Below are 27232 nucleotides of genomic sequence, written 5' to 3' on the forward strand. Positions count from 1 at the left end.
TGCATCTCCATAAAGGGGGAAAAAGTAGACCTATGTAACTACTGACTGGTCAGTTTGACATCTGCACTAGGCAAGGTCCTAGAACAGATAATTAAATGGTCTATGAGCACTTAGAAAAGTTGTGATTACTAAGACGCAAGCATGGGTTTCTCAGAAACAAGTCATGACAGGCAAATCTCAATTCTCTTTTTGGAAAGAGTTACAAGCTTGAAGGACCAGGGTAATGTTGTAGATGTAGTGTATCTTTCTTTCAGTAAGACTTTCGACAGAGTCCTCCATGATATTCTTGCAGAGAAGCTGGTAAAATGGGGGCTGGACAAAGTTACTGTTAGATGGATTGGTAGCTGGTTGACTGACCAAACCCAAAGACTGCTCACTAATGGTTTCATGTCATCCTGGATAAAAGTGAAAAGTGGGGTACTTCAGGGTTCTGTCCTGGGCCCATTGTTCTACATCTTTATAAATTACTTGGATGAAGGAATTGAGGGGATGCTCAGCAAACTTGCAGAAGACACCATTCTGGGAGGGTGTAGAATACTTAATCAAGGATTCAAGATGACCTTAATAGATTGGAGAACTGGACCAAAACTAACAAAATGAATTTCAGTAGGGATAAATGCATGGTTCTACACTTAGGCAGGAAGAACCAGCTGTACAAATATAAGATGGTGGAAACTTGGCTTGCCAGTAGTACATGTGAAAAGGATTGAGGAATATTAGTTAGGCCACAAGCTAAACAAGAGCTAAACATGAGTGTGATGCAGCAGCAAAAAAAAGCCAATGCTAGTCTAGGCTGTAGGGACGCGGGTGGCGTTGTGGGTAAAAGCCTCAGCGCCTAGAGCTTGCCGATCGAAAGGTCAGCGGTTCAAATCCCCGCGGCGGGGTGCGCTCCCGCTGCTTGGTCCCAGCGCCTGCCAACCTAGCAGTTCGAAAGCACCCCCGGGTGCAAGTAGATAAATAGGGACCGCTTACCAGCGGGAAGGTAAACGGCGTTCCGTGTGCTGCGCTGGCTCACCAGATGCAGCTTTGTCACGCTGGCCACGTGACCCGGAAGTGTCTCCGGACAGCGCTGGCCCCCGGCCTCTTAAGTGAGATGGGCGCACAACCCCAGAGTCTGTCAAGACTGGCCCGTACGGGGAGGGGTACCTTTACCTTTAGTCTAGGCTGTACCAACAAAAGTCTAGTGTCCTGCCTGTTCAAGGGAAGTAATGGTCTCGCAGTATTCTGCCTTGGCCAGCCCACACCTGTAGTACTGTGTCCCGTTTTGGCCACCAGAATTTAAGAAGGATGCTGACAAGAAGTTACAAGAGAGGAGATTCAGACTAAGCATCAAAAAGAACCTTCTGACAGTAAGAGCTGCTTGACAGTGGATTGGGAGCCCCTTGGAAGTTGGAGGTTTTAAAGCAGAGTTAGGATGGCCATCTGTGATGGATGCTTTAGATGAGATTCCTGCATTGCAGAGCGTTGGACTAGACTAGATTCATAAATATGTGAAAAGAGCTGAGAAGCCGCTTTCATTTCATTCAAACCTTCCATTTTCTGAAGACCTTGAGGCTTGCTGTAAAAATTCAGAATAGGAAGCAATTGGTGTTTCAGACACAAATACTGTTTAGATAAATAGAATAAGTTATACTGTTGTTTTAAGAAAAAATATATTTACTGGGATTGGAATAGAATTAATCATCATTTACTCAGTTACGTTGATGCTTGCTGTGTGAAGTAACAGTGGATAGAATTATAAAGTGTATTTGATATTCAAATTTATTGCAACTTCTTAATTACATTGTGGTGGTGTTTGTATCATTGAGCCTTTTTTCCAGAATTTTTTTTTTTTATGTTTACGTGTGAAAATGCTTCTAGGCTCAGATAACATAACTTATTTTTTGTTTGTTACAATGTTGATCTTTTCTATTATCCTTTCTTTTTTAGTTTCCTAATTGTCATATATATAGATGTACCAGGGGTTGTAACAACTTACATCTCCATCTTTGGGTACTTGTTGTTTCAATAAAACAAAGGCAAGTTATATTTTCACAAATTTACCATACTTAACCACTTTTATCAGCTGTTATACATAATAGGTGATACCAAACTAGCATGCTCAGGAGTTCCACTGAAATCAGTAGGATTGAATTTTGGTGAGTCAATTCTGAGTATGACTAACAGTGGATATCACCCAATATATTTCATGTTCTTGAAGTACCAGAATAAGCTTAGCTACAACTCTAGTTGGAACAGGCACACTTTAAAGGTGAAGCTGGCCACATTCCCACTGAATTTTTTTGGCGGATTGTGTCAAAGAAGGAAATACTATCTAGTACATATACCTTTGGGAGATACTAAACTTTTTAGTTTAAATTTTATGAGCAAAGTGTTTACCTGGAAATAAGTTACTGGAGCAGTTTGCACAACAGTTGTTTGTATCCTGTATTGAAAATAGTGCAAAATATAAGAACCACTGTTTTACTCATTACACATTACCCCAATAACTTAAAGTGGTTTGGTTGTTCTTTGCAATCTACCACATTTCTTAGCTTCTCTTCCCATGTGGTGTGAGAGGGTGCTTTTATAGAATAAAACCTAAAATTTACCTGCTTTCGTACAGTTGTACCATTTTTCAGCCAAGAAAATACATGTGCAGAGTGAAGAGGAAAGGAAACAAGCATTGGGAAGTAGTGTATAGATATATTGGGTTATTTCATTCTTTGTGTCCCTGATCTTTACAATGGACTAAGGGCTGTACTGCTAGGTTATTTGTTCTGCCTGTATAAAATAGTAGCTTGCAGGTTTTTTTAACCATGAAAACTAGTCTGGAAGAGTTTATCAGTGGGCCAGTGGACTGTACAAATGGTGGACTGTACACATTTTCTTTTTGTTTTGTTTCAGACGGCACAAATCATATGCAGCAAAAATTACTCCTTTGATCAGACAGTTTAGACATATAGTATTCAGCTGGTGGGTTGGGACTCATTGCTGGACATAGTCTGATCAAAAGCAGGTTACAACAGCAGCACTACTTTTACCTTTTACAACAGCAGCACTACTACAAATGATAAAGAAATTAAGAAATGGATCCTCAGATGGATGTCTGGATAAAGGTGGAGCCTGGGTTTGAAAATAGTTGAAGACTTCGGCCATAAGGATTCAGATGATCTGAGTTGTTTTGGTGGCAAGCTGATTGTAGAGCCTTACATGACTGTCTACAGTTATCTTCTTTCCAGAGTGGACCATGGGTTGGATGAAAGTTGTAGCATCCCTTTCTGTATCAGAATTCAAGGTTTTGTTATTTCCAAGAGTTGAAAATAGGTCAAGCATATCAATCCTAAGAACTTTCCTGAAGAGAACTTGTTTTGAGGCTCTGTAAAGTAGCGTGTGTTTGCAGTACTTGTTAGAACATGTTTGAGAGAGGCTGGAATTCAAATTTTGTGCGTGATCTTCCTTATGCTGATGAACCTGTTGAAGATCTGCTTGAACCAATCTGCCTTTTGAAGGTTTAAGTGAGAGCATAGACCATCATTATGAGTGTGTTTGTATCATTTGATTTGATATTGGCTGCACCACCAGCAAGAAATGTATGCAACACCACCTGAGCATCTCCCCTCTCATGTTTACAGCTCAAGATCACTTTTATATCTTCCCCTACAGTTACGTTGAAAGCTTTTGGTAGTTGATTGTATATAAGATAAATGAGGCTGAACTACATGTACAGTTATGATCAGCCCAGATTGATCAAGTGAGTCTGCCTTGGAATCCATTCCTCTTCTATTCCTAGTCTTGATAACATTTACAGCTGCTTCCTTTTAAGTCCAGTGCCTGTAAGGGACAGCTTATGGAGTTGCATAGAACAGTCATAGTGTCAGCCTTCTGCTGCAAGGTTTGCTAAACCTTCTGATTCTACTCCAGGTTGAACACACTATTCTAGTTTCATGAGTCCACATTGCTCACGAAGAAGCATTTAACCACATCATAATAATGTGGAAATCACCCACATCAGTAACTTGAATATGGCTTATTTTTCTAGCAATTTGGCTCCTAGCTTTTATATCTCACTTTCTAACACTGGTTCCAAACTGTGAGTGTTGCCACAGGGAAGCCCTACATAGAGTGCATTGCAGTAATCTAATGATGTAGTACCAATGCCTGAACTATTGTGGTCGAGGTCTCCCATTCCAGGAATTGCTGTAGCTGTTGTACCATTTGCAGCTGGTAAAAGGTGCTTACAGCTGTCGAGGCTAGCTGGATTTCATGTCACAAAGCTGGATCCAGAAGAACAATCAAGCTATGTACTTTCTCCTGCGGGGGGAAGAGTAAACCCTTCTAGGACTAATTTTCTGGACATAGGAGCCACTCACCCACAGTGCCTCGGTCTTGCCAAGATTCAATTTCAGTTTACTTTCCTTTATCCATCCCACCACTTCACCAGGTGTTGGTCCAGGGCCTGCCTAGCTTTGTTGATTCAGGTGTTATGGAGAAGTGGAGTGGAGAAGTGGAGTGTATGACTGTTCCCAGTGGCATCAGGTAAATATTAAGTAGCACTGGGATTAGAGTAGTGTCATAGTGTAACTGCTTGAGGCCCCCAAAAGTACTCTTTTAGCTCTGTTCTTTGGACTCTGTCCTGAAGGTTGGACAGGAACAATGACAATTCAGTGCTTCCAGTTCCCATTCCATAGAACCAGTCTGGGAAGATACTATGGTCTATGGTACCAAAACCCTCAGAGAGCTCAAGAAGCAGGAGTAAGATCACATTCCCCTTGTTCCACTCTCTGGAAAGGTAATCTATCAGGGCGACCAAGACAGACTCAATCCCATGGCTTGGCCTAAAGCCAGATTGGAACTGATCTAAAGAATTTGTGTCATCCAAGAATGCCTGCAGCTGTCCCACTACAATCCTGTCTGCCACCTCCCCCAAGAAGGGTTAGTACAGTGGTACCTCTAGTTACGAACTTAATTCATTCCGGAGGTCCGTTATTAACCTGAAACTGTTCTTAACTAGAGGCGTGCTTTCGCTAATGGGGCCTCTTGCTGCCACTGTGCCACTGGCACACGATTTCCGCTCTCATCCTGGGGCAAAGTTCTCAACTCGAGGTAACTCTTCCAGGTTAGTGGAGTTTGTAGCCTGAAGCATTTGTAACCTGAGGCGTTTGTAACTTGAGGTGCCACTGTAATTGTTCCAGTCCTAGGGGTCTCCAGAGCTGGGGTTTTAAAGGAGAGGCTGCACCATGGGAAGTGTTAACCGTGCTTTGGAGCTAAGCAGTCAAGCCTTAGATTTAATAAGCCAGTTGGGGACAGGGTTAGGAGGGCATATGGTTGGATGTATTACTGCCAGCACTTTGTCCACATCAGTTGCCTGAACAAGCTGAAACCAATCCCACAGCACACTCTGGTTTTGGATACTTCATCTGGAACTACAATAATTGAAGAGTCAAGGTCACTCGGAAGTCAAGCAACCCTATCCTCAAATTGTGTAGCCAGTTGGTCACAGCAGGTCCTTGAATGCACCAAAGTTCCCACCCCTAGAATGGGAGTCAGTAACCTCCAGACTGTGAAATAATTTTGCCAGCTTGCTATTAGAAGAAGCAATCCAAGCTGTGATATGAGCCTTCTTTGCAGCTGTACTGCACCATGGTAGACAAGATTATGCCCACTGACAAGTGTTCAGTCTGCTTCAGAGTCAAACTTGCAGCATTTGCGCTTTAGTCTTCATCTAGTTTGCTTCATGGTACGAAGATCTTCAGAATACAAAAGAACCACTGGGGCTCCACAACGGCAGTGAGGACACTTGGTAGTGATCATGTCAACCACTCATTTCAGCTCACTATTTCATAGTGAAACTGGGGCATTGACAAGATTATCAGCTTTCTCTTCTGAAAGATCCCCAGTTCAGATTCAGGAACCACTCATATTCCATCAATCCCTGAGGATAGACCATTCAAAAAGGCCCATGACCTTGTGAGGGAATAGCAGTAATTAGTCTAATCTTCACCAGGTAATGATCCAACTAGGACAAGGAACTGCATTGCGCCCTGTCACAACTTTATTTCACTGCTCATCACTTGGAGTAAAAACTACATTGAGGGTGTGCACTGCTCATTTTGTTGGACTGATGACTGAGGCAGCCCCATGTTTGTCATGAAGACTAAAGTGCTGAGCAGGCCTAACATCAGTTTCTGCATGGATACTGAAGTCCTCCAACACCATGCGAGATACAATTTTGGCCAGCTTAGTCAGGGGTGCATTTGGGCAACAGGGGGCTTGATAGACCACCAGCACCTTCAGTCTGCCCAACACCATTCTGAGACCCTCTAAGCTTAGAGAGTACCAACATGAAACTTACTCAGGTTTGTAATTATTCTAATGTAGGAGCTCTCACCCGGTTGTTGAACCCTTGTAAAGATTTCTGTTTTATAGTTTAGCAATAGTAGAGCACCAAAGCTACCATCGAAGCAGACAATGCCAAACTCACAAGAATGCTGCTTCTTTTTAGAATGTGTCAATAAAGTAAATTTAATTTGCCTCCTTGCCCTTTCTTCATCCATTAAAAATTTATTCCTGAGCCACATTCTAGTTTCCAAAGTTGAGGATGCCTAGGGTGGCGTGGAATAGATGGTCTTGTGTCACAACTGTATGTTAAAACCACTCCTGTTGTTATTGTTTTTCAAAACAATGTTGTAAGAAGTCTGCTCCCAACCACACTGCAGGAAGAGAGAGGATAGTCTTACAGAGTTCATGCAACCGACTTCCTGGTCTTTTGTGCCAGATCATTGCTTTTCAGCATGGAAGCTGATTTTCTTCCCGTGCTTCTGTTCAACATCTTTCCACTCTTTGATATTTCTATTTCAGCTGTTTGCACTGCTAAAAAGAGGCAAACTGCTTTAAGGTTAAATTTTAAAAGTTGAAATAGATAAGGAGTTTCCATCTTTAGAACAAAGTTTTAAGAAACCTTTGGCTTTTCGGGTATTCTCTCTATATTGCAATTGTCTTAAAAGATAGCTAGAAGTACAACATTGAGTACCGGTACTTGGTCTCTGGGCTATTGTGTAGATCACTGAAATGACACAAACTTTTTAAAATATATATAAAAAATAGAATGTAGAACTACGGTAATGTGGAACTGCTTCATGGAATATCACAAATATAATTTCTATATTCTTTGGAATCTAAGATGATGTCTGTATGTATTCTATCTCGTCTTCTGAAGTCCTTCATATTTTTCCCCATTACAGTGATACTGTTCCATTCTCATTCATCTAGGAGGAAGTAAGGAGTTTAGATACTAACAGAATATATCTAACACCTTCTGACAGCAAGAGAAATTCATAAGATATTAATCCTGCTGCACTTGTGTATCAGCACTAATGTTTTTGTTTTTTTAAAAAAAGTTTGGTTAGTTTGGAGGTTAAAAGTTGGCTCTCCAGAAAATTGGTTTGGATGAGAATGAGGCGGCTCTCGAATGTCCGTGAGATTATAGAAAATGAAACTGGGAGGTAACCACTTAAAAACACAGAAGTAGATTTTATACTGGAAGTGCTGATAAATTTAGGTACGTGTATTGAAGTTGGCTTCCTTTTTGAAAGGTCTAGCTTTATTGGAAAGTTATCTTTCTAAAATGTATGCTTATAGTTTTGTTTATAAAAAATACACACAAATTTGTAAAGTGTCCATAACTTGAGATACATATTAAATAAAATGTTGTTTTTAAAAAGTTGTCTTCTGTTTACTATTGGCAAGGGTTTCCCTTATTTCTAAATGTTAAGAGACAAAGATTAATTACTGGTAATTAGCTTCTGCAAAACTCCTGTTGACAGGATGGCTTGGAGAAGAATTTCTCCTAGGTTGAATTTTCTGTATTGCTGTCTTCTATTTACTTTATTAGGAAAGTAAATTACATTTTAATTCTTTGTTGTGTGGACAGTAGGGACATTTCTGTTTTTTCCATTGTCTTGTTCCAGACATCTATTCAAAATGGAATCAGTTAGCCCCATCAGTTTAAAACAGTTGCATGTTTTTGAAACCCCATTTTACTTTAATTGTCATAAGTGCACATATTGTTTAGCTGCAATGTTTCATGATTGTTAAGATTTCTAAGGAAAATACCCAAAACTCTTGAAAACACTTTGAAATATCTGAAGGTAAACTAGTGTTATAATTGTAGGCAGTGACTTAAACTTGAAAACTACAAAATAATTTAATTATAATTAATCTTTCAAAAATACGTATTTTAAAATGGCTTTCAAATAGCACTGCTACACTCATTAAGTTCCACTGATAAGACAAGTTTGAGTTAAGTGTGTGCCAGATTATGACAAATAAGCTCTACTTTTTTATTAACAATTTTTAATTAAATTTTAACAATGAAAAGCAAAGAACAAAATTATTGTTAATTACAACGATAAATAACTCTTAAACCTCTTACCTTAGTGTGGGTTGTTATGAACCCTAGCTACCTTACTGGTGTTGTGCACTCCAGCGGCTTTTGGAAATACTTTTGAGCAAACATGAACCATCATATATTCCACGTTCTCTTCACAATTGTGGGACCAATTGTCCTGTGGTGTTTCACCTCCCACTGCCATTTACAATTTCTTATAATTTACATTTAACTTACTAAGCTGCTTTACTGCTTTTGAAATGAATGGGAAAGGGAAGCTCTGAAATGCCAAAGGTAACTGGGTTCTGTTCTATTCCCATCAACTTCTCAAAATAGGATAGAGAAAACAGCATTCCATCTGTATAATAAATTCCCTTTCTCTTTTTTTTGGTAACACCACTTAACGGGTACTAAAGGGTTTTGGGGGGGGCTGCTGGTGGTGGAGGGAATTAGATCTGTACAGTCCTGTATCAGAAAACAGAGAAACCCCAATACAAAGCATTGCAGGAGTCTGTTGAACTCCAGGAGTAAATTTTGCCTAGGGCAGTGATGTTGAATCTCAGGCCTCCCTGTGCTTGGAACTTTTCCCTAGGAAACACACCCTCACTTCCCATGCACATCTCTCAACAGCCATGCTTCACACACCCCTTGAATGTTTTTTCCTAGTTGGAATGCTTCCTTGAACTCTTGTTACTGCCTGTTGCTTGCCTGGACGGAGGATAGAGAAGTGTATGCGAGCGTATATAGAAACTAACTTACTGTACAGAGGTATATTTTACTTTTATTGCTCGGTCCACTTTTGCCCCTGGCTCCGCCTACCACTTGCACGTGACTCTCAGAAGGTTGCTGTGAAGGCACTTGGGCCGAAAAAATTTCCCCTCTTCTGCCCTTTGGGACTAATCCTACTCCTAGTTGGCCTTTTCTGGACGTAAGCATTAACACTCTCATAATGAAATCAATTATAACCTTCATTTCTAGCTAGAACTTTAATGGGATCTTTGGACCCCAATATCAGATTGTTACCGTTAAAAAATAAAAGTGTTGAAGGGTTAAAATTGCATGGCAGCATTATGTAGCTCAAAGTGACATCTGCTTGTTTTTTGGTTGCAGTTAACACTGATAAGAAGTACTTCCAAGTAACTCACTGCATTTCTGTAAAAAGTGCATATCGGTGATAATTTAGCCATAGCTTAACTTCCGAAATAGAATTGCAAGAGTTATATTGACATTAAACAACAAAAAAACTTCCAAGAAAGTATTTCATGATTCCTGCATTGCAGGGTATGTGTGTGTGTAGATGACCCTCATGGCCCTTCCAACTCTACAATTTATAATTCTATTCTGTGGTTCTGTGTATAGCTGAGGGTATATAAATCCATTTTTTGAAAACTGTTACCTATCACACTGTTTGAAAAAGTCATCCAAGCCTCTGGAGCAGATTTAGAGAACAAAGGGCACTGCATAGGGAAGTGAAATCACCTCCTTTCCATCAATGAAAACTTCTACTGGATCAACTATCCTTCTAAAATCTGAGATACTGTTCACAGTAGCATAACTGATGCTGGAATCTGGTCCCACTATCTGGAAGCACGCCCCACTTAACACAGCTAGGCTTACTATAGAGTAATCACTCATCCTTGGGACAAAAGTTAAGGACTTACTGTTGCCCATCTTTTCAAAGTGAATAATATTGAAGTTAATATTAAACTCTACAGTTCATTCTTTAGGCTGAAGTAACTGTTTACATGAACATAGACAGTGTTATCAGAAAATAGATATATGATGAAAGCTAAAATGCGTTTCCCATTCAGTTGATTTTGCAGTCTGGTAAATGTCTACTCAGAAGTAAAACTTGTGGAGTTCATTTGAGCTTGCTATTAAATAATTAGGTATAGGACTGCAGGCTTTGTGGTACAACTCTCAACATCCTTACCAGAACAGTGCAAAGTATTTTATCATTGATGGGGACAAATCTGCTTGCAGCAGAGGAAGTGATGGAAAGGATAGACACTCCATTAGCTTCTCTCCCTGAACTCCGATTTCAGCTGGTCATTAGAAGAACTATGAAAAACTATTTGTACCCAAGTTAGCTTGTTTTTCCTCTTTCCTCCTCATCACTTTTTCCTTTTGTGTCACATGTTTTAGAATGATTGTGAGTCTGCAGGCAGGGGCTACCTTGCTATTTGGTTTGATCTTATGTGGGCCCCTCAAGGAGCCTCTTCAGCAGAAGAGTAAGGTAAACATGCTTTAAAGCAAGAAAAAAGTATCTTAAGATACATAAAAACTATGCCAAGTAAGTAGCTTTATTGAGTATCTTTGGAAAAGCAAACATGTTGAGGGCAATTGCTTATCAGTGAGGTTTACCAAATAGCTCATACAATAGTAAGCAATGATTTTGGATTATGAGAATAAACTTTGGTAAGCCTCAGGTTCTCTTCCTTCCCATTTCCCTTCCTTTGCATGTGAGCGTAGAGATAAAGAGCTTCCACTTTCTGTTTCAAATAACCTGCAGCTTCCCATTATGTCTGAACTTTGCAAGCGACAATTAATTCTAACTGGTTTGTTCAGGGAAACCAGGATTTAAGTGTGTCTTCAGATGCTGATTTCTTTGAACTTTGGGCAGCGTTCAATGGTAGAGCATCAGCTTTGCAGAAGGACACAGATTCAATCCCCAGCATCTCCAAGTAGGGCTAGTAAAGACTCCTGCCTAAAACCAGGCATAGACAATACTGGGCTGGATGGGCCAGTGATCTTATATGGTGTAAGGCAGCTTCCCATGTTTCTATCAGTCTTAGAAACTCAGATGTGTAAGCTAATTGCCAAATTCCAGCTTAAACCTCGGTTACTGTCGCCATCATGGAATGTCTAGGCACCATCCCCTCCCCAATAGAATTTATTTTTATTTTTATTTCTATGCCGCTTCATATTTTAAATCTCACAGCAGTTGATAGCATCCAGAATAAAATATATCTAAGCTTCAAGGAAAATATTTCAGATCCTTCTCTAAGGTACATTTTGCTTTCCCCATATTGATTTACTGATTCAATTTACAGAACTGCCCCATAGCAGAAGGACAGTAGGAAGCCAGGGTGGTTTAGTGGTTAGGGTGTTGGACTAGGACCTGGGAGACCGCAACCTCTTCACCTACCTTGCAGGGTCGTTGCAGGCATTAACTGATGTGTGTGTGAACAATGTCCTTAGAGCAAAAGGTAGGAGATAAAAGGCAATAAATAAGCTCTTCTGCTGACCTGCATAAGAAAGCTGAAGATGGAGATGTCTGTCATCAACCAACATCTGTACTAACCAGATGAACTATTTTGCTGACTGGTTAATGCAGTGGTACCTCGGGTTAAGTACTTAATTCGTTCTGGAGGTCCGTACTTAACCTGAAACTGTTCTTAACCTGAAGCACCACTTTAGCAATGGGGCCTCCTGCTGCTGCCGCGCCGCCGGAGCACGATTTCTGTTCTCATCCTGAAGCAAAGTTCTTAACCTGAAGCACTATTTCTGGGCTAGCAGAGTCTGTAACCTGAAGCGTATGTAACCTGAAGCATATGTAACCCGAGGTACCACTGTAATGTGATTTCTGTCCCCCATAACATAGGGTTCCATCGTAGCTCAGAATGCATTGCTTGCTAGCATTCAATGCTCCCTTTTCATTTTATTTTAGAGAGAATCCCTCCTAGAGCTTGTTTTGCTTTATAACTTTGCAGTCCACTAGCTCAGACTTGTCTTTAATCACTAACTTGGAAGCCATAGGTAACCAGGAATCCATTCAGCTGAGTGAGCAGATTGGTGGAGGAGGGAAGAAGTGCCTGATCCCTCCATCATGCTCAGCTCAGAAAGTAGTGAGCTGGAGGAGAGAAGTCGACTCCTCTGTGTCCGGCATTAAAATGGATTAGGCTGCAGGACAGAGTTCTCAGCCTGCTGAGAGCTGGCAGACCTTTTTTGAAGGCCAGCAACTTTTGTGGCCTTATTAACAGAAATCTCATACTTTTATTAATATATCTCAGTGGAGAGAGAGGTGGAAGGAAAGGTGACACTGTTTCATTGAATCTATTGCCACATCTATTTCCTCAGATGTCTACTGTACCTTCTGTGACCCATTATGTTGTAGTCAAAAGGAACTGACACAATATAGCTTGTTTAATTGTAATTTGAGAAGCCGCTGGTAGAAACGCCAGGTGTTCAGTGAACACATTACTGAGTTAACAGTATTTCTTTTGAATATTAGTACTCTATAGTGAATGTGCCTTTTCGTGGAAATGCCTGGATCCTTTCTGTATATGCATCCTTGCTTTGATCTTATATATAAATGATCTACGTGAGATTAATACAATATATAAAGTGGGGTGAAAATTATTTAACAGGCCTCTTTATGGATTGACAAATGGCTAAAGAACAGCAAGCAGAGAGAAAGGAGAAATGGACACTTCTCACAATGGAGAGATGTAAAAAGTGATGTCCTCAAGGATTTGTATTGGGACCCCTGTTCTTTAACTTGTTGATAAATTACCTGGAGGTGAGCAGGGTGGTAGACAGCTTTGCTGGTGACACCAAGTCATTTGGGGTGATAAAATAAAAGGGATTTCAAGGCATTCCGAAAGGTTCACTCCAAACTGGGTGACTTAGTATTTAAATGGTATTTAAATGGTATTTAAATAAGTGTAAAGTGTAAGTGATGGGGCCTTCACTTACAAGGAACGGGATCCTGGTCTTGTCATAGCTCAAGGAAACAGTTGACCCTCTTTTTCAGCATTTGTGAAAAAGACAAAGTGTATGGCTGAGGATCATTAGGAAAGGGGTGGAAAATAAAACTGGCAATATTGCAATTCCTTTATAAAAACATATGTTGCAACCACAGTTGGAATACTGTAGACAGGTCTAGTTGCTGCAACTTGAAAAGAATATTATAGAGCTAGAAAAGGTGCAGAGAAGGGCCACCAGAATTATTAGGGGGTGTGTGTGTGTGTGTGTGGAGCAACTATCCTCTAAGGAAAGAGCTACAGCATTTGGTTTTTTTTAGTTTAGGGAAAAAAGTGAAGGGGGTCATAACTAACATTATGTACCCTGCCCCAGCCCACATCCTCTGGCATTCACAGATGACTTTGAGGAGAGCTCAGGTCCACTTCTGAACTTGCACTGGGATTTGCAGGTGTTTCTGCCTGCAAAGGTACAGTAAGTGAAGAACTCACTTTGTGCTGTTTTTTGAAGACCCTCAAAGGCTTGTTTCAAGTGTAGGAGGCTACCACCTTAAGAGTCTTCTGTAGGTTTCTCTCTTTGGGGAATGTACATATGATAAGATAGTCATGCAAAAAATGAATTTAAAAAGCAGTGTTAGGATGAATCTTTGGCATGTTTAACAAGGAAAGAATATCTCTTGTTAATGAACCAGACAAAATTGTTGTTGATGCAGACTGTTCTATTAAATGGCAGTCCTAAAATTCTATTTTCATCAGAATTTGAATTGAATGTTAGTTGTACTCCACTTCATTTCTTTTATTGGTGTAGGGAGCCGCGGTAGAAATTGTATCATAAGTTTGCTGCAGCATCAGTTAAAATGTTTATTCTGAAATCTGCTATATTATTTGTATTTAATTTAGTAACAGCACAAATTGATTCATCCAGATTTTGTAGTAATGGGAGAGAAATCCAGAAAGCAGTTTCCCATCCACGCCTTTTTATAATTTAACACATTTTGATGTCCTAATGTTCTGTTGGCATTGCTATATTACATTACATTATTAATTGTGTCAGAATAACAATATAATTTTCACTAGTTTGTCTTCGCATTGGCCCCCTGAGTGGCAAGTAGACAGCAAAGGCAATGGCAAGCCACAAATACTCCTTCTAGGCTGATTATTTTAAGCTTGCTTGCCACATAGGCAGCTTTTCAAATGAGTTTAGCTATTCCAAAAGCTGATCAGAAATCCGTGTTAAAATTCTTTCTCACGGATCACCTATTGTAACCAATGACTTTGCAACATACTTAAGCCACCTTGGGTCATCTCAGGGTGGAAAATTAAAAAATAAAAATATTGAATATTGTTTTTCATATGTGCTGCATGTGAGTTGAGTAAATACTACTCCTTTCTTTATTTCATTTATTTGATTTGGTTCGCATATTCTAACCTGCCCAGGTAGGAGTAAATGCCTTCCTCTGGAATGTAATTGATTTCCTCTTGTTGCCATCCTGGATGTGAAAAGCCAATTCAGAAAGGTTACCTGGGTGTGAAAAGTTCATTTTCAAATAAATGAAATAATTGTCTGATCCTTCCACTTCCACTTGATGCAGCCTAACATAATACAAAGTTGTCAAAATAACACATTCAAATACCATCTCTAGCATAGAATATTTTGCCATATTCTGGGTCTAAATACTTTTTTTTAAAGGGGTTTGTACGTGAACAAGTTGCATAGATTTCTGCAAACACTGTATATTTCAGGCTTTTGTCATTGTGCAAGGAAGAGGAGGGGCATTCTGCCAAACTCCATCCCACTAAAGTGCATCACCTTTTTATTCTTTTCAGCCCTCCATGAGTTGGGTGGTCACGTTCTGAAACAAGGAGTGTCCTCTACTCTTGGAAGGGGGAAAGTGATACATTGGAGGGGGTGGAGTGTGGCAGTGTGCCCCTTCTTTCCTTTGTACAGTATAAGCCACATAAGGCTGCCATGCGTCCAGAATTTCCTGGACATATCTGGGATCCGTCCGTCGAAAACAGCCAGTTTGTCGAAATTCGTCGAGGCAGAATTTCCTATGGCCGATTAAAAACCCGGGTGTATGGCAGTCTATATTGGAAGTGTTGATTTTTTTGGTGATTTTCATTAAAAAAAGAAGAAGAAGCTTAAAAGCCTCTTTGAGTGGGGGCTCAACAAAGCTCAACAACTTTTCTAAACAAAGCCCGATGTTGTGTACAAAAATTGTACGTGTTCATTCAAGTGTTCAGTTATATGTGAGAGACTTCAGGAATCTTCTTGTGTTAAGCAGTGCTTCATTTCTGTATGTGGCATGTCCATACTAGTTTTAACTCTTTCACCCCTGCCTGCATGGAAGTAGAGACGAGAGTTGGAGCTGCGTAAGCTCATGGCCCAGGCTTTTCCTAGCTGGCTAAAAATGGTGCCTTATCATCCTATCCCCATCCATTAGTGCATTCTTCTGTGTTAATTGAGAGGACTGTGGTCTTTATGTCCTGCTTGGGAGTTTGCCAAAAGCATCTGCCTGGCAACTGTGGGAAATGGGATGCAGGATGCTGGATCCAGTAGGGAGCAATTTAAAAGGCAGTTGGTTCACAAAAACAAATGCTAATGTTAGATCACATAGGTAATTTTGCTGAGAGAAGGCTATGGTCTTGAATACAGAGATTCTTTTGTTCCTGATGGATGGGGGACACGAGATACCCAGAGTTTAAAGATAGGAAAAGATGTTGTCATTGAACTCTGAATTGTATTGCTCAGTTTTGCATTTCCAGGGTTGGAAAAATATTTCACTTTCTTATTTGAACCCTGCACTGCGATTAAAATCTTTCAAATTCCTGGGTTTCAGAATAAAAATTTCCTAGGTAGCCATGCTATATATATATAAATAAATAAAAGGATGTCACATAGAGGAGGGAGAAAGGTTGTTTTCTGCTGCTCCAGAGAAGCGGACACGGAGCAATGGATCCAAACTACAAGAAAGAAGATTCCACCTAAACATTAGGAAGAACTTCCTGACAGTGAGAGCTGTTCGACAGTGGAATTTGCTGCCAAGGAGTGTGGTGGAGTCTCCTTCTTTGGAGGTCCTTAAGCAGAGGCTTGACAACCATATGTCAGGAGTGCTCTGATGGTGTTTCCTGCTTGGCAGGGGGTTGGACTCGATGGCCCTTGTGGTCTCTTCCAACTCTATGATTCTATGATTCTATTCTATGCTCGGCAGTGTTTTGCTCAGTGTTCGAAACTCCCGTTGTTTTAGGTGCACTTTGTGACAGGGAGTTTCATTAGTGGAAGCAGCTTCTGAGCTCTGGGTACAGTACTGCACCTAAGATTTCAGATTAAAACTGCAGAATGGAAGGAAAGGAGGACCTTTTTCTGCCTTCCCACTTCCAGCTGCTACTCTTTGAAGACTGGAGAAGAGATCCTGTTAGGAATATTAGGGGAGTGGGCAGGGGCAGGACTAGACTATGTGGAAAATGAACATAATATTCTAGCTGCAGTTCATTCATTTTCAGCTGTGTATTCTGGTTATGAAAAAGCGAGACTAGACATTCCATTGTTGGCCCATAACCTCTGTTTAAGGTGCGACTTAGCTCCTAGTTTTCATATCTCAGTTTCTAATACTTGTTTTGCTATATTTTAATACCCCCATTTTTGCATATTCTGTGTTTATAAATGCAAATATACACCATCTATAATTCCTGGGTGTGGGAAAATGATCAGAAATAAGTGATGGAACCGCTGTGTCTGTTGTGTAGGTGGCTCAGTTTTAATAGTTACCAGGACTCATTAGAGAAAATAAGCAATGATAGAACAGAACTTACATAACGTTATAGCTTTGCTGTATTTTGTACTGTGGTTTGTGTACCTTTTGACTTTTTTGAGAGATGTACTATCAAGCTAAGGAGAGGTTTTTAAAATAAACTTGAGTTACTGTAATATTTCTCTATAATTTATTCTTTATCTCAGTATGCGGTCTTAAAAGGCCGTTTACAAACGGTACAACATAAAAACAGTCTTCAATAATAAAAGTTTCTAATTAATTGAAAAAGCAGTCATTAAACTGTAATGGAGTCAAGTCTTTTGTTTCCTTTTTTCATTAGTTTTTATCTGGCTTGGGCACAATCTGTAGTTTGCAATCCATGTTTTGCTTGTCATTCTTTCTGTAGCTGGCTGCTTTGACTGTCATAGCCCATCATTCCCAGCAGTTACCTCCCGCATGGGTATGGTGGGGAAAAAAAGATGTGGGGGCAAATCCATGCAGTGCCAATGTCTCACTCTTTCTCCTTCCCCTTCAAAATGCAGGTGCTGCTAAATTAGTGAACGACCCCACTTCTCGTTTCCTGTCCTTAAACAGTGGGGTTAAGGAAGCCATATAATGAATGGCAGTTTTTGTCTCTGCAGTAGCCATAGAAAGAACAAAGAATTCTTAAATGTAAGAGATGGTTTGAATTCTCCTCCCGCCCCCTTTTGTATTTCTTATTTTTGTAGTATTGGACTGGGGCTATATATGGAGCTGCTGCTTTAAGCAAATTCCTGCTGTTACAGCTGAGGGAGCCCCACCATGCATCATATGTATGTATACAGTGCTCTGGATGTGAACGGGATCTGTTCCGGAGCCCTGTTCGCATCCAGAAGCGAATGCAACCCACGTCTGCGCGTGCACGGGTCGTGATTCACCGCTTCTGCACATGCCGTCATTTTGACCATCTGCACATGCGCGAGCAGCGAAACCCAGAAGTAACGCGCTCCATTACTTCTGGGTCGCTGCAGCACGCAACCCGAAAATACTTATCCTGAAGCTACTTCAATCCAAGGTATGATTGTATTGCAATAAGAAGGGGATTGAGGATGGAGCTGCGCTTGGCCTTTAAGGATAGCAACATTGATGAAACTCCTTTAGCACCCTTAAACAGTTCTGCACAAACGGCTTGAAATGAAAGACTGCAGTTTAACAACTTTTTTAGTTTAAAGCTCATACACTTTAGTGTATAAAGTAACTGCTATTGAGGCCTCAATCCCTATGCGCACTTAACAGAGAATAAGGCCCTTTGAATTTAATGGGGCATCCGTCTAAGTGAAGATGCATGCATAGCATCAAAGCATGCCCTTTTTTCAGTTAGATTTTACACATTGTTTGTGGCTTCTCTCTGTATGCTGTTAAGATCCATATTCCTGGGCTGACTATGATGTGTTATGCCCTCTGTATGCTGTTAGAGAAGGACAGATTAAATGAAGTGAATCTGGGTCACTTGCTTATCATAAAGGAAGGCTCAGCCCTTTAGCAACTGTACTGAGTCAGAGTTCTTTTCATGTGCTAGAGAAAGTAGTAATTCCCTTGAATTGTTGCATTAAGAGTACATTTCACCTTAACATTTTATTCTTATGGACTGGCCCTGTCGAGGAGAAGCTTTTGAGGCAAACAAGCGGTCATGTAACACTCTTCTGTATCCACAGTCTTCAAAATTTAGGGAGGCAAAGGAAAAAACAATGAGTGGGAAACTAATACTGCCTAACATTTTAATGTGTTTCAGTAACATTTACATCAACGTAATACTTTCCAGTTCACAAAAAGCAACTTGACAGTATCGGTGTGCCTTTTAGTTGATTTATAAACAGAAGTGACTACTGTGGAAATGAGTTCCACTGTTTATTTATGTGTTGTGTGAAGGAGACAAAAGAAAGAACTACTCCACACAGTGCATAGTTAAACTATGCCATGGAATTTGCTTCCATGGGAGGCAGTGATGGTGACCAACTTGGATGGCTTTAAAAGGAGATTAGACATTTATTATTATTACTGCGTTTCTGATTCATTTCAACAGAAGAAAACCCCCCAAAAGTATAGAATCATAGAATCATAGAATCATAGAATTGGAAGAGACCACAAGGGCCATCGAGTCCAACCCCCTGCCAAGCAGGAAACACCATCAGAGCACTCCTGACATATGGTTGTCAAGCCTCTACTTAAGGACCTCCAAAGAAGGAGACTCCACCACACTCCTTGGCAGCAAATTCCACTGTTGAACAGCTCTTACTGTCAGGAAGTTCTTCCTAATGTTTAGGTGGAATCTTCTTTCTTGTAGTTTGGATCCATTGCTCCGTGTCCGCTTCTCTGGAGCAGCAGAAAATAACCTTTCTCCCTCCTCTATGTGACATCCTTTTATATATTTGAACATGGCTATCATATCACCCCTTAACCTCCTCTTCTCCAGGCTAAACATGCCCAGCTCCCTTAGCCGTTCCTCATAAGGCATTGTTTCCAGGCCTTTGACCATTTTGGTTGCTCTCCTCTGACACGTTCCAGTTTGTCAGTGTCCTTCTTGGACTGTGGTGCCCAGAACTGGACACAGTACTCCAGGTGAGGTCTGACCAGAGCAGAATACAGTGGCACTATTACTTCCCTTGATCTAGATGTTATACTATATACTATATATATATACTATATATATAGACTATATATACTATATACTATATACTATAAAAAAGGAAAAAAGAATTACATATTACATAATATATTACATTAAAAAATACAATCATTGACGGACTTCCCTTCCTCTCCTTTCTTGGTTTCTTGTATATTCCACTTCCTCTCACGTTTTCTTCGTTTCCCCAGTCTTTCTCTACTCCTCCCATTAATTCTAGTTCTAACTTACACTGCCGAACATACTAAGATGAGACAAATTCATTGTTCTAGGCGCATTTTGCAACAGGGAATTTCATTAATGCGAGCAGCTTCTGAGCTCTGGACACAGTACTGCGCCTAAGATTTCAGATTAAAACTGCCACTGCTGGAAGGAACCTTTTTCTGCCTCCTCACTGCCAGCCATTCTGAAGACTGAAGAAGGGACCCTCATAAGAATATTAGGGGGGCGGGCAGGGGAAGTATGGCTTTTTTTTTTTTTGCAGCCTTCAGATGAGGACTAGACTATGTGATTTTACCAGTTTATGGGGAGCAGGCTGCAGTTTATTCATTTTCGACTTTGTATTCTTGTTATAAAAAAGTGCGCCTAGACAATCCTTTGTGTCACCTATAACCTAGGTTTAAGGTGCCATTTAGTTCCTAGCTTTCATATCTCAGTTGCTAACACTGATGCCCATATTAACTGGCAATATTTCAGTGGCCGGGTGGTTGTTGTTTTGGGTACCACCTGGCACACTAAAAAACAAAAACAAACCCAGAATACCACTTCCATCCATGCTTGAGATTTGTATTGGCACTTGGTTGGATACAGTGTTCTGGACTCGGTGGACCCTTGACCTGGTCAATATATTTGGTATGTTCCCAGTAAGTAAATAAGAAGCATATAAGTAGAAGACTTGTAGCTAATTTTTGATAGCCCTTTTTTAATCCTGTAAAACATTAATTAACATTAGCAATAATACCTTGCCATTAAATAATTCATATATTGTTTATGTTGTACCACATTTCATAATGGCAAGGTCAATGCTTTTGAAGATCCTTTCAGTTCTGTAAGTAACATATAAATTAGCCTTTGACTTTACAATATGATTTTTCATTTTATAGTGAAATAAAACCTATTGTGTTTGCTAAAGTTGTTGATTCCCTCAACTTTTCTAATAACTTAATCTACTTCATTTACAGGAAGTGTCCATCAAAGCTTGCTTGCTTCAACAGACACAAAAAAGTTAATGGGCAAAAGTACAGTTTTTAGGTAGGTAGATATTTTCTTAGTGTGTGTTAGGTTTTCTAGGAAAGATTTTCTAGTAATGTTTGTAAACAGATAATAAATAAAGTTTTTCACTGATAAATATTTGATCCAGTCAAGGATGGAAAAGTAACCTGGATGTTTGTAGGCAATTTTGCAATCTTTTATTTTAATTTATTTTTTGTTGAACTTTGCATATAATGGCAATTCAGTATTGTGGAGGGTTTGTAAGATGAGTGTTTTTCTTATGAAAACATTTTGGAATACTTGGGAGGGGGGAAATGCCCAAATGGGAAGTTTACTTCCAATATTATAGTTCTAATAAGGCAAATTGCTGCTTTTAAACTGAGTTGGTAACACTTTGTTGTGGTTGAATTACCGTTTCAGTTAGTCATAACTGAAGTGCACCCTGTGTACATTTTTGTACATTATGCCATTGGCATTTTTGAAGCCACCTTGAGTGCCCATTGGGCCATTTGTTAAAAGGTATGTTTATTCAATGTATTTATTTGAACCTTAATATTAAAGTGTTTATTCAGTTCCTCTCACTGATCCAACATTTGAGACTGCATGCACATAACTCTTCAGGGAAAAGCACTGCTCAGCTGTTTGGAAGTAGGAGTAGGCAATTGTTTTCAGCTCCTTGCTTTTCCATCCTGTTCCAGCCAAGCAGTTGAACAGCTGGATTTTAAGGTTTTTGGAAGGGGCTTTCCACACGAAGCTCTGATTGATGCACATGTGTTCCTTCTTTGAGATTGGGATAACTGCCTGGTATTTGTGCTAACATATTGTGATGGAAAACCTGTTCAGCCTTAAGAACCCTCTTGACCTTAACAGTCCTATGTATTGTTTACACAGGAGTAAATCCCACTGTGCTTGCTTACTTCCTGATAAGCATGCCTAGGATTGAAGACTTAGAGCAGAATTCAGTGAAGACTTTTGCTAGTGCAGCAGGGATTTCTCTCTTCCCCGTCCCCTGTGTATCACCCAAATTGGGCTCTGGTGGGGCTGGGAGAACCAGAAGGACAATATGGGAGGGGGGCGGGGGGGGGAGATGTTCCATCTGGCAAGTTGAAAAGCTTGTTGTGCTGGAATGATTGCCACAGAGCTGCATTGAATCCCAGCAAGTTCAAAACCTCATGAGTTCTGCATACTTGAGGGAAATCGCTTCCATATGTACCTGCATGTCTCCTTTGATCTCTTTCGGAAGTGGTGCACCGTATGCCACCACTATTGGAATATTTTAAAGCTATGTCCTAATATCTTTGATTAAAGAGTTATTCAGGGAAATGTCTTCAGAGAGTTGTAGGTGGTAGACCTCCCTTTTATAAGTATAAGAGAGCAAAGTTTTGATGAGAAGACTCTCCCTCGGAGGAAAAATATTTCAAATTCCTAAGAGTCTGCATCATGTACTAAGGACAGTACCCTGAGCAAACTTGAGGGAGAGCAAGAATGCCAAATTGTTTGGTGTCAGAAGCAAATGTTAAGCTGTTTGGAGGAAATGTACAGAATTCCTGCCTGCCCTCCCAGCTCCAATCTATAATTAATCAGACATGATTTGAATTAAATGTCTTCAAAGAGGAGTCTTACAGTTTGTAACCTTAAACACTAGATATCTAAAATCTGAATATGATTTTTGCCTTCCCTTAAAGAGCTTGTTATTCTTACAAAATCTGTTCTGCCCTTTTATTACTTCTCAGACAAGATGTAAACTACTGTTGAACAGATCATATACTAACTACCCCATTATGACAACATCTTTCTCTTAGCTGCTGTTACCACAGCCATGTGGCTATTTGTATGCCTATACTTGGGAATGCAAATCCCTTGTCTTGGGTGGGGAAGGGTACTCAAGTTAATGTTTTCCCTTGCCACTTAGAGATGCTTCAGGTTTCACTCTTTCTTCCCTTGTGGGAGTGCACATGGAGGCAATTCTCGTGATGAAAATAAAAATGAGAGTGCCTAAACCACACTGGCTTGTGGGACAGACCTAGTTTTTCCAAGAATTCCAGAAGTAGGTTCATATATCTCGTTTATACTTGTGAATAGACTCCAGTATAAGTTATTGCTAATAATACCTATTTCAAAAGCTGTGCTTGTTAAGAAGTAGCCATCAGTAGATGGTACGGGTGAGGAATTACTACAATTTCTTAGTTTTGGTGGAATGAGAAAAGATTTATAGTTCTTTGAATTTCAGAAAATCTTACAATTTAAATACTTTAAAAACAGCCATAGAAGAATACAGTATAGGAAAACTGGGAGGCTAGAACTAATTATCACTGGAGGAAGAAAGTACTTTGATCTTTGAGACTGAGGCTAGGAAGGTAAAAATCGGGCCTAATGGAAGATTCTTCAAAGAGAGCAAGCATTAGCGTAACATGTGTGAAATGACAATGCTATTATTGCTCCACTCCCTGCTCCAAAAAGGAGGAAATTATATTTTCCTTTGGCTGAATATGGCAACTCCGCTCAGAAGATGGGTGGACTATCATTGTTTCTATAGTTGATGTGCAAATGGGGAAACTTTCCATGAAAGTTCCTTATGTTTACTAGGGGCAATGCAATGGTAGTAATAGTAGGGTAGTGTTATAATGAGAAGGGAGTAAGTTGGCAAAGAACAGTCTCTCTGGCTTCACTGCATGCAAGATTACCTTGGTTGACTCTACTCTACCTTGGCATTATCGGATCATAGAGTTGGAAGGGACCCTGAGGATCATCTTAGCCCAACCCCTTGCAATGCGGGACTATGCAGCTGCCCCATATGGGAATCAAACCTGCAGTCTTGGCATTATTAGCACCGTACTCTAACCAACTGGGTGATGTATCGATATGCCGCCCAGAACCAGTTTGAGGGCCAGAGCATGATGTTTCCTTCACCTGGCAGTATATCGCAGGTGAGGCTTGCTTGTGCCTCCTTCCTTCCTGCATCAAAGGCACAGCACAAACTTTTCTGAGGAACAAGATCAAACTTAAATCTGCTATGGTTACTGATTTATGTCTTTCTGGCAGTTTGTAACTTTAAGTGCAAGTATTGATAACTACAAAGCAATTCTGCCTTTTTTATTTTTAGTGAGGGCAATGCAATGGTAGTAATAGTAGGGTAGTGTTATAATGAGAAGGGAGTAAGTTGGCAAAGAACAGTCTCTCTGGCTTCACTGCATGCAAGATTACCTTGGTTGACTCTACTCTTCTTCACCCTTGCTAGGAGCAGCAGCTGCCACCAACAATTTCTCAGCTCATCATCACTTTGCTCAGCTAGAGTAAAAGAGGAGATAATCCCCTTAGCCTGTTAAATACTGCATTCCATTTTGTAGGTGATTTGTGAGCCAATTGTGAAGTGAGAGCGCTACCTAAGTGTATTGGGAAAACCTGGAATTTACTTTTGCGTGAAATAAAAATTAGAGGAGTGAAGGGGGAACTGTGGATTCCATCCTACTCACCCCAAAAAAGGCTTTCTTGTTTGTTTTCAGGAAAAAAATGGATTGTGGAATATTTTATTTTAGAATGATGGGAAAAAACATGTTTAAGCCAAGGTGTTCATATATTTACTCCCCTGAAATGGTTTCTAAAAGCTATGTAACACAAAGGCTTTCTGTAAGACTATGTACAGTGTCAGATCATTGCAGCTCCTGTGCACTGAGGACAAACAAGCCCTGAGTTGTAAACAGAGACTACTACTATCAACCTTAAGAGCAAGATGCATTTGTGCCTCTAGGGGCACTGCCATTGTCACAGGAGGAGGAGGAGGAGGAGGAGGAGGAGGAGGAGGAAGGTTTCAGTGCCTTCTTTGCTTGTGGGCTTCCTCTTGTTGGCATAGTTGGTGCATCTGTTTCTGTCCTTGACTAGACCTCAAAGGACTGGAGCATAGTACAGGGCAACAAAAAAGAGCTGAAAGTGTACTTAAATTACCTGTACGGTATATTTATTGAATCTTTGTTCCCTGGTCCCCACTTTTTCTCAGCTGTTTTTATGGAAATAAGTGTTTTATGTCTGCTTGACACTGTACTATAGGATACATAATAATTTTCTTTGTTTTACTAATGTTGTTTTGTTTCTTCTGTTTTTATCGGTTTTTGCCTGCTCCTCATAAACTAGCGAAACCAGAGGTTCCTTATAGCTCAGGTTCCTTACAGTTCAGCAGTTTGTAGCTCGATTTGTAACAAAAAAAATAAAAAGTAACTTCAATTTCGAATTATTGTCTGACTAAACTGTTCTTTTAATATACCAAACATATATACCAAGATATAAATAATACAGTCTGTGTTCCTAACGTACGAAAATTGCTTTCAATCTGTAAAGGGAGAGAGAGAGACAGAGAGAGAGACAGAGAGCGCAATAACTTTCACTGAATATTAGTGGCTGGATATAAAAGAAGCTGGCCTAAGGAGGACATCATCATATATGACTTTGTTTTATTGCTGTCTGGGCCCTTCATTGCTACAGTACCCCAAACACACAGCCCTGTTGGTAAAGAATTAAGAATATTACGACTAAGCAGAGATTTGTACTGTACGCGTTTCTCAGCTTCCACTGCCCTTTAACAAAGTAGGTATAATAGTTGCCTACTTCATGGTATTATTGTGAGGGCATACAAGTAGTAAAGTAATTTGTGCATTTTTAGGAACACAAGGCAATTGTTTATTTAATAGTAGTGTGTACAAATGAGTGGTGTAGACTGCAGTCATATATCCACTTGGGAGTAACTCCCATTGAACTTCTGAGTAGGCATGTATGCATCAAACTGTTAACCATCAATAGCTAGGGAACTGGTTTGCTCTTCTGCACTGTAGAATTTTGCTTTGAGAGAAGCTATACATAGTGCTGGGTTTAGCACATTTTGTTTTGTGGAGCTGGAGGTGCTACATAAAAATGAGTATGATTTGGTTCAGATGTAACACTAAACTATGGCTTCTGTGTTTCCTGCTCCCTTCTTTGTCACAGCCACAAGAAGATTGGAAACTTTCGTTTCTGTTTTCAGCTAACTGGTGATCATTTTAGCCAAAATCAGAACCGTGGTTAACTTTAACTGTGACTTAGGGAAACAAATCCTGGTTTAAGTTCGGTTCATTCCCCAAATGAGAGATTCAAATATAATGAGTAACTTTGGTTTTCAACAAACAAATAGAAGCAAATGCTTCCTCTTGCCGGTGGTAGAGGAGTATTACAGTAAACTATAGTTTAGCAAATTGTTAGAATTGGAGTATGTATGTGTGTTTTTAAGCATCATTAAATTCAGGAATTGCTTTACTTTTGTTCCAGAGATTAATGCCATATTCTTATAATGTAGGTGACAAACAGCATGTTTGGTGCTTCAAGAAAGAAGTTTGTAGAGGGAGTCGACAGTGACTACCACGATGAAAACATGTACTACGGCCAGCCTTCGATGTTCCCACATCGATCAGAAAAAGATGTAAGTTTTTATTAACAGTAACTTATTTTTTCCATTTTTTAAATTGGTTAAAAATACATGATTTTGTAATCAGGGATACCAGAGTTAATTGGCTTGAATTACCATACATGCTGCACAGAATGTGCATAAGTGTTCACCCTTGCAATAGATTGGAAAGCTCAAGTCCTCAAGTGTAGATCTAACCATTAAGTGGAAAAATTGGCATTCGTGGCTAGCATTTAACATATTTAGTGCTATAATCAGATTTCTAGGCACCACCTTATTTATTTAGGTAAGCGTTTTTGCTCCAACTTTCCAATATATATGTATTACTCAAGGGAGCTTTTGCAGATTAAAATTCACAATAAAATAGTAATATGAAAGAAAACACAACAAAAGCAGGCACAGTAGGCAAAATCTCTTGAATAAACAACTGGAAAATATTTGATATCATGTTTAGGTGCACACATGGTACTTGGGTGTTTGCAAGCTCCATGTTTGTGTCACACAATGTGGCAATGCGTGCCCTTCAGCTAACTAGGAACTATAAAATGGGTAGGTTGTTCTTGTGCCAGACCTGAGTGCCTTCTGAAGCTATCACACAGGACATGAAGGAAATAATCTTCTCCAGTTATTCAGAATATGAAGTTTATTGCTCTACTGCCTATAAATATGGAGGCCCCATTTTGCCTCCAGTCATTCCTGAAAGCTTCTATAATGCACCTATTCATAGTCCAGTGGCTCTTTTGCACTAAATGCAAACTAGGGATCACTCCAAACATTCCAGTATTCAGTTTTTCAGAGAGATAGAAATGCTATTTATGCTCATGGAGCTTTTCATTGGCATATGGCTGTGTGGTTGATCATCCTTGATAATAAGTCCATCCAATCTCCCCCCGCTTCCCGGTTCTTTGTCCTATTCCCCATGCTTCAAACATTCTTGAGGCATTTCTTATACATCAGTGGCCTGAGAGAGGAAAAATAAAATCACTTTTCCAGTTTCCAAAAAGCTTTCCTGCTTAGTTACTTCGTGGTGACCTGCCTACTGGTGACAAAGTTCTCAGTAGGCTAGTTTTCGGTGAGGTGGCAAGCCTATTGTTGGGCAGTACCACT

At 40.0% G+C, this 27232-nt stretch overlaps 1 protein-coding gene across 10 annotated transcripts in view; it reads left to right on the top strand.

The window, feature by feature from the left end:
• Positions 1–27232, top strand: part of CNOT2 (CCR4-NOT transcription complex subunit 2) — a 57336-nt gene that overhangs the window by 8265 nt on the left and 21839 nt on the right. For 7 of the 10 annotated variants that reach the window (XR_008332353.1, XR_008332355.1, XR_008332354.1 and 4 more), the window contains exons 2-3: positions 20667–20736; positions 26018–26140. Coding sequence is in view for 7 of the 10 variants with exons in the window: in XM_053404531.1 (XP_053260506.1) it covers positions 26030–26140 (111 nt within the window). In the remaining 3 variants the exon portion in view is untranslated. The remainder of the gene's footprint in view (positions 1–20666; positions 20737–26017; positions 26141–27232) is intronic. The other 3 variants (XM_053404536.1, XM_053404537.1, XM_053404533.1) reach the window with 1 other exon arrangement.

This window comes from Podarcis raffonei, chromosome 10 (genome assembly GCF_027172205.1).
Source record: "Podarcis raffonei isolate rPodRaf1 chromosome 10, rPodRaf1.pri, whole genome shotgun sequence".
Lineage (NCBI taxonomy): Eukaryota > Metazoa > Chordata > Lepidosauria > Squamata > Lacertidae > Podarcis > Podarcis raffonei.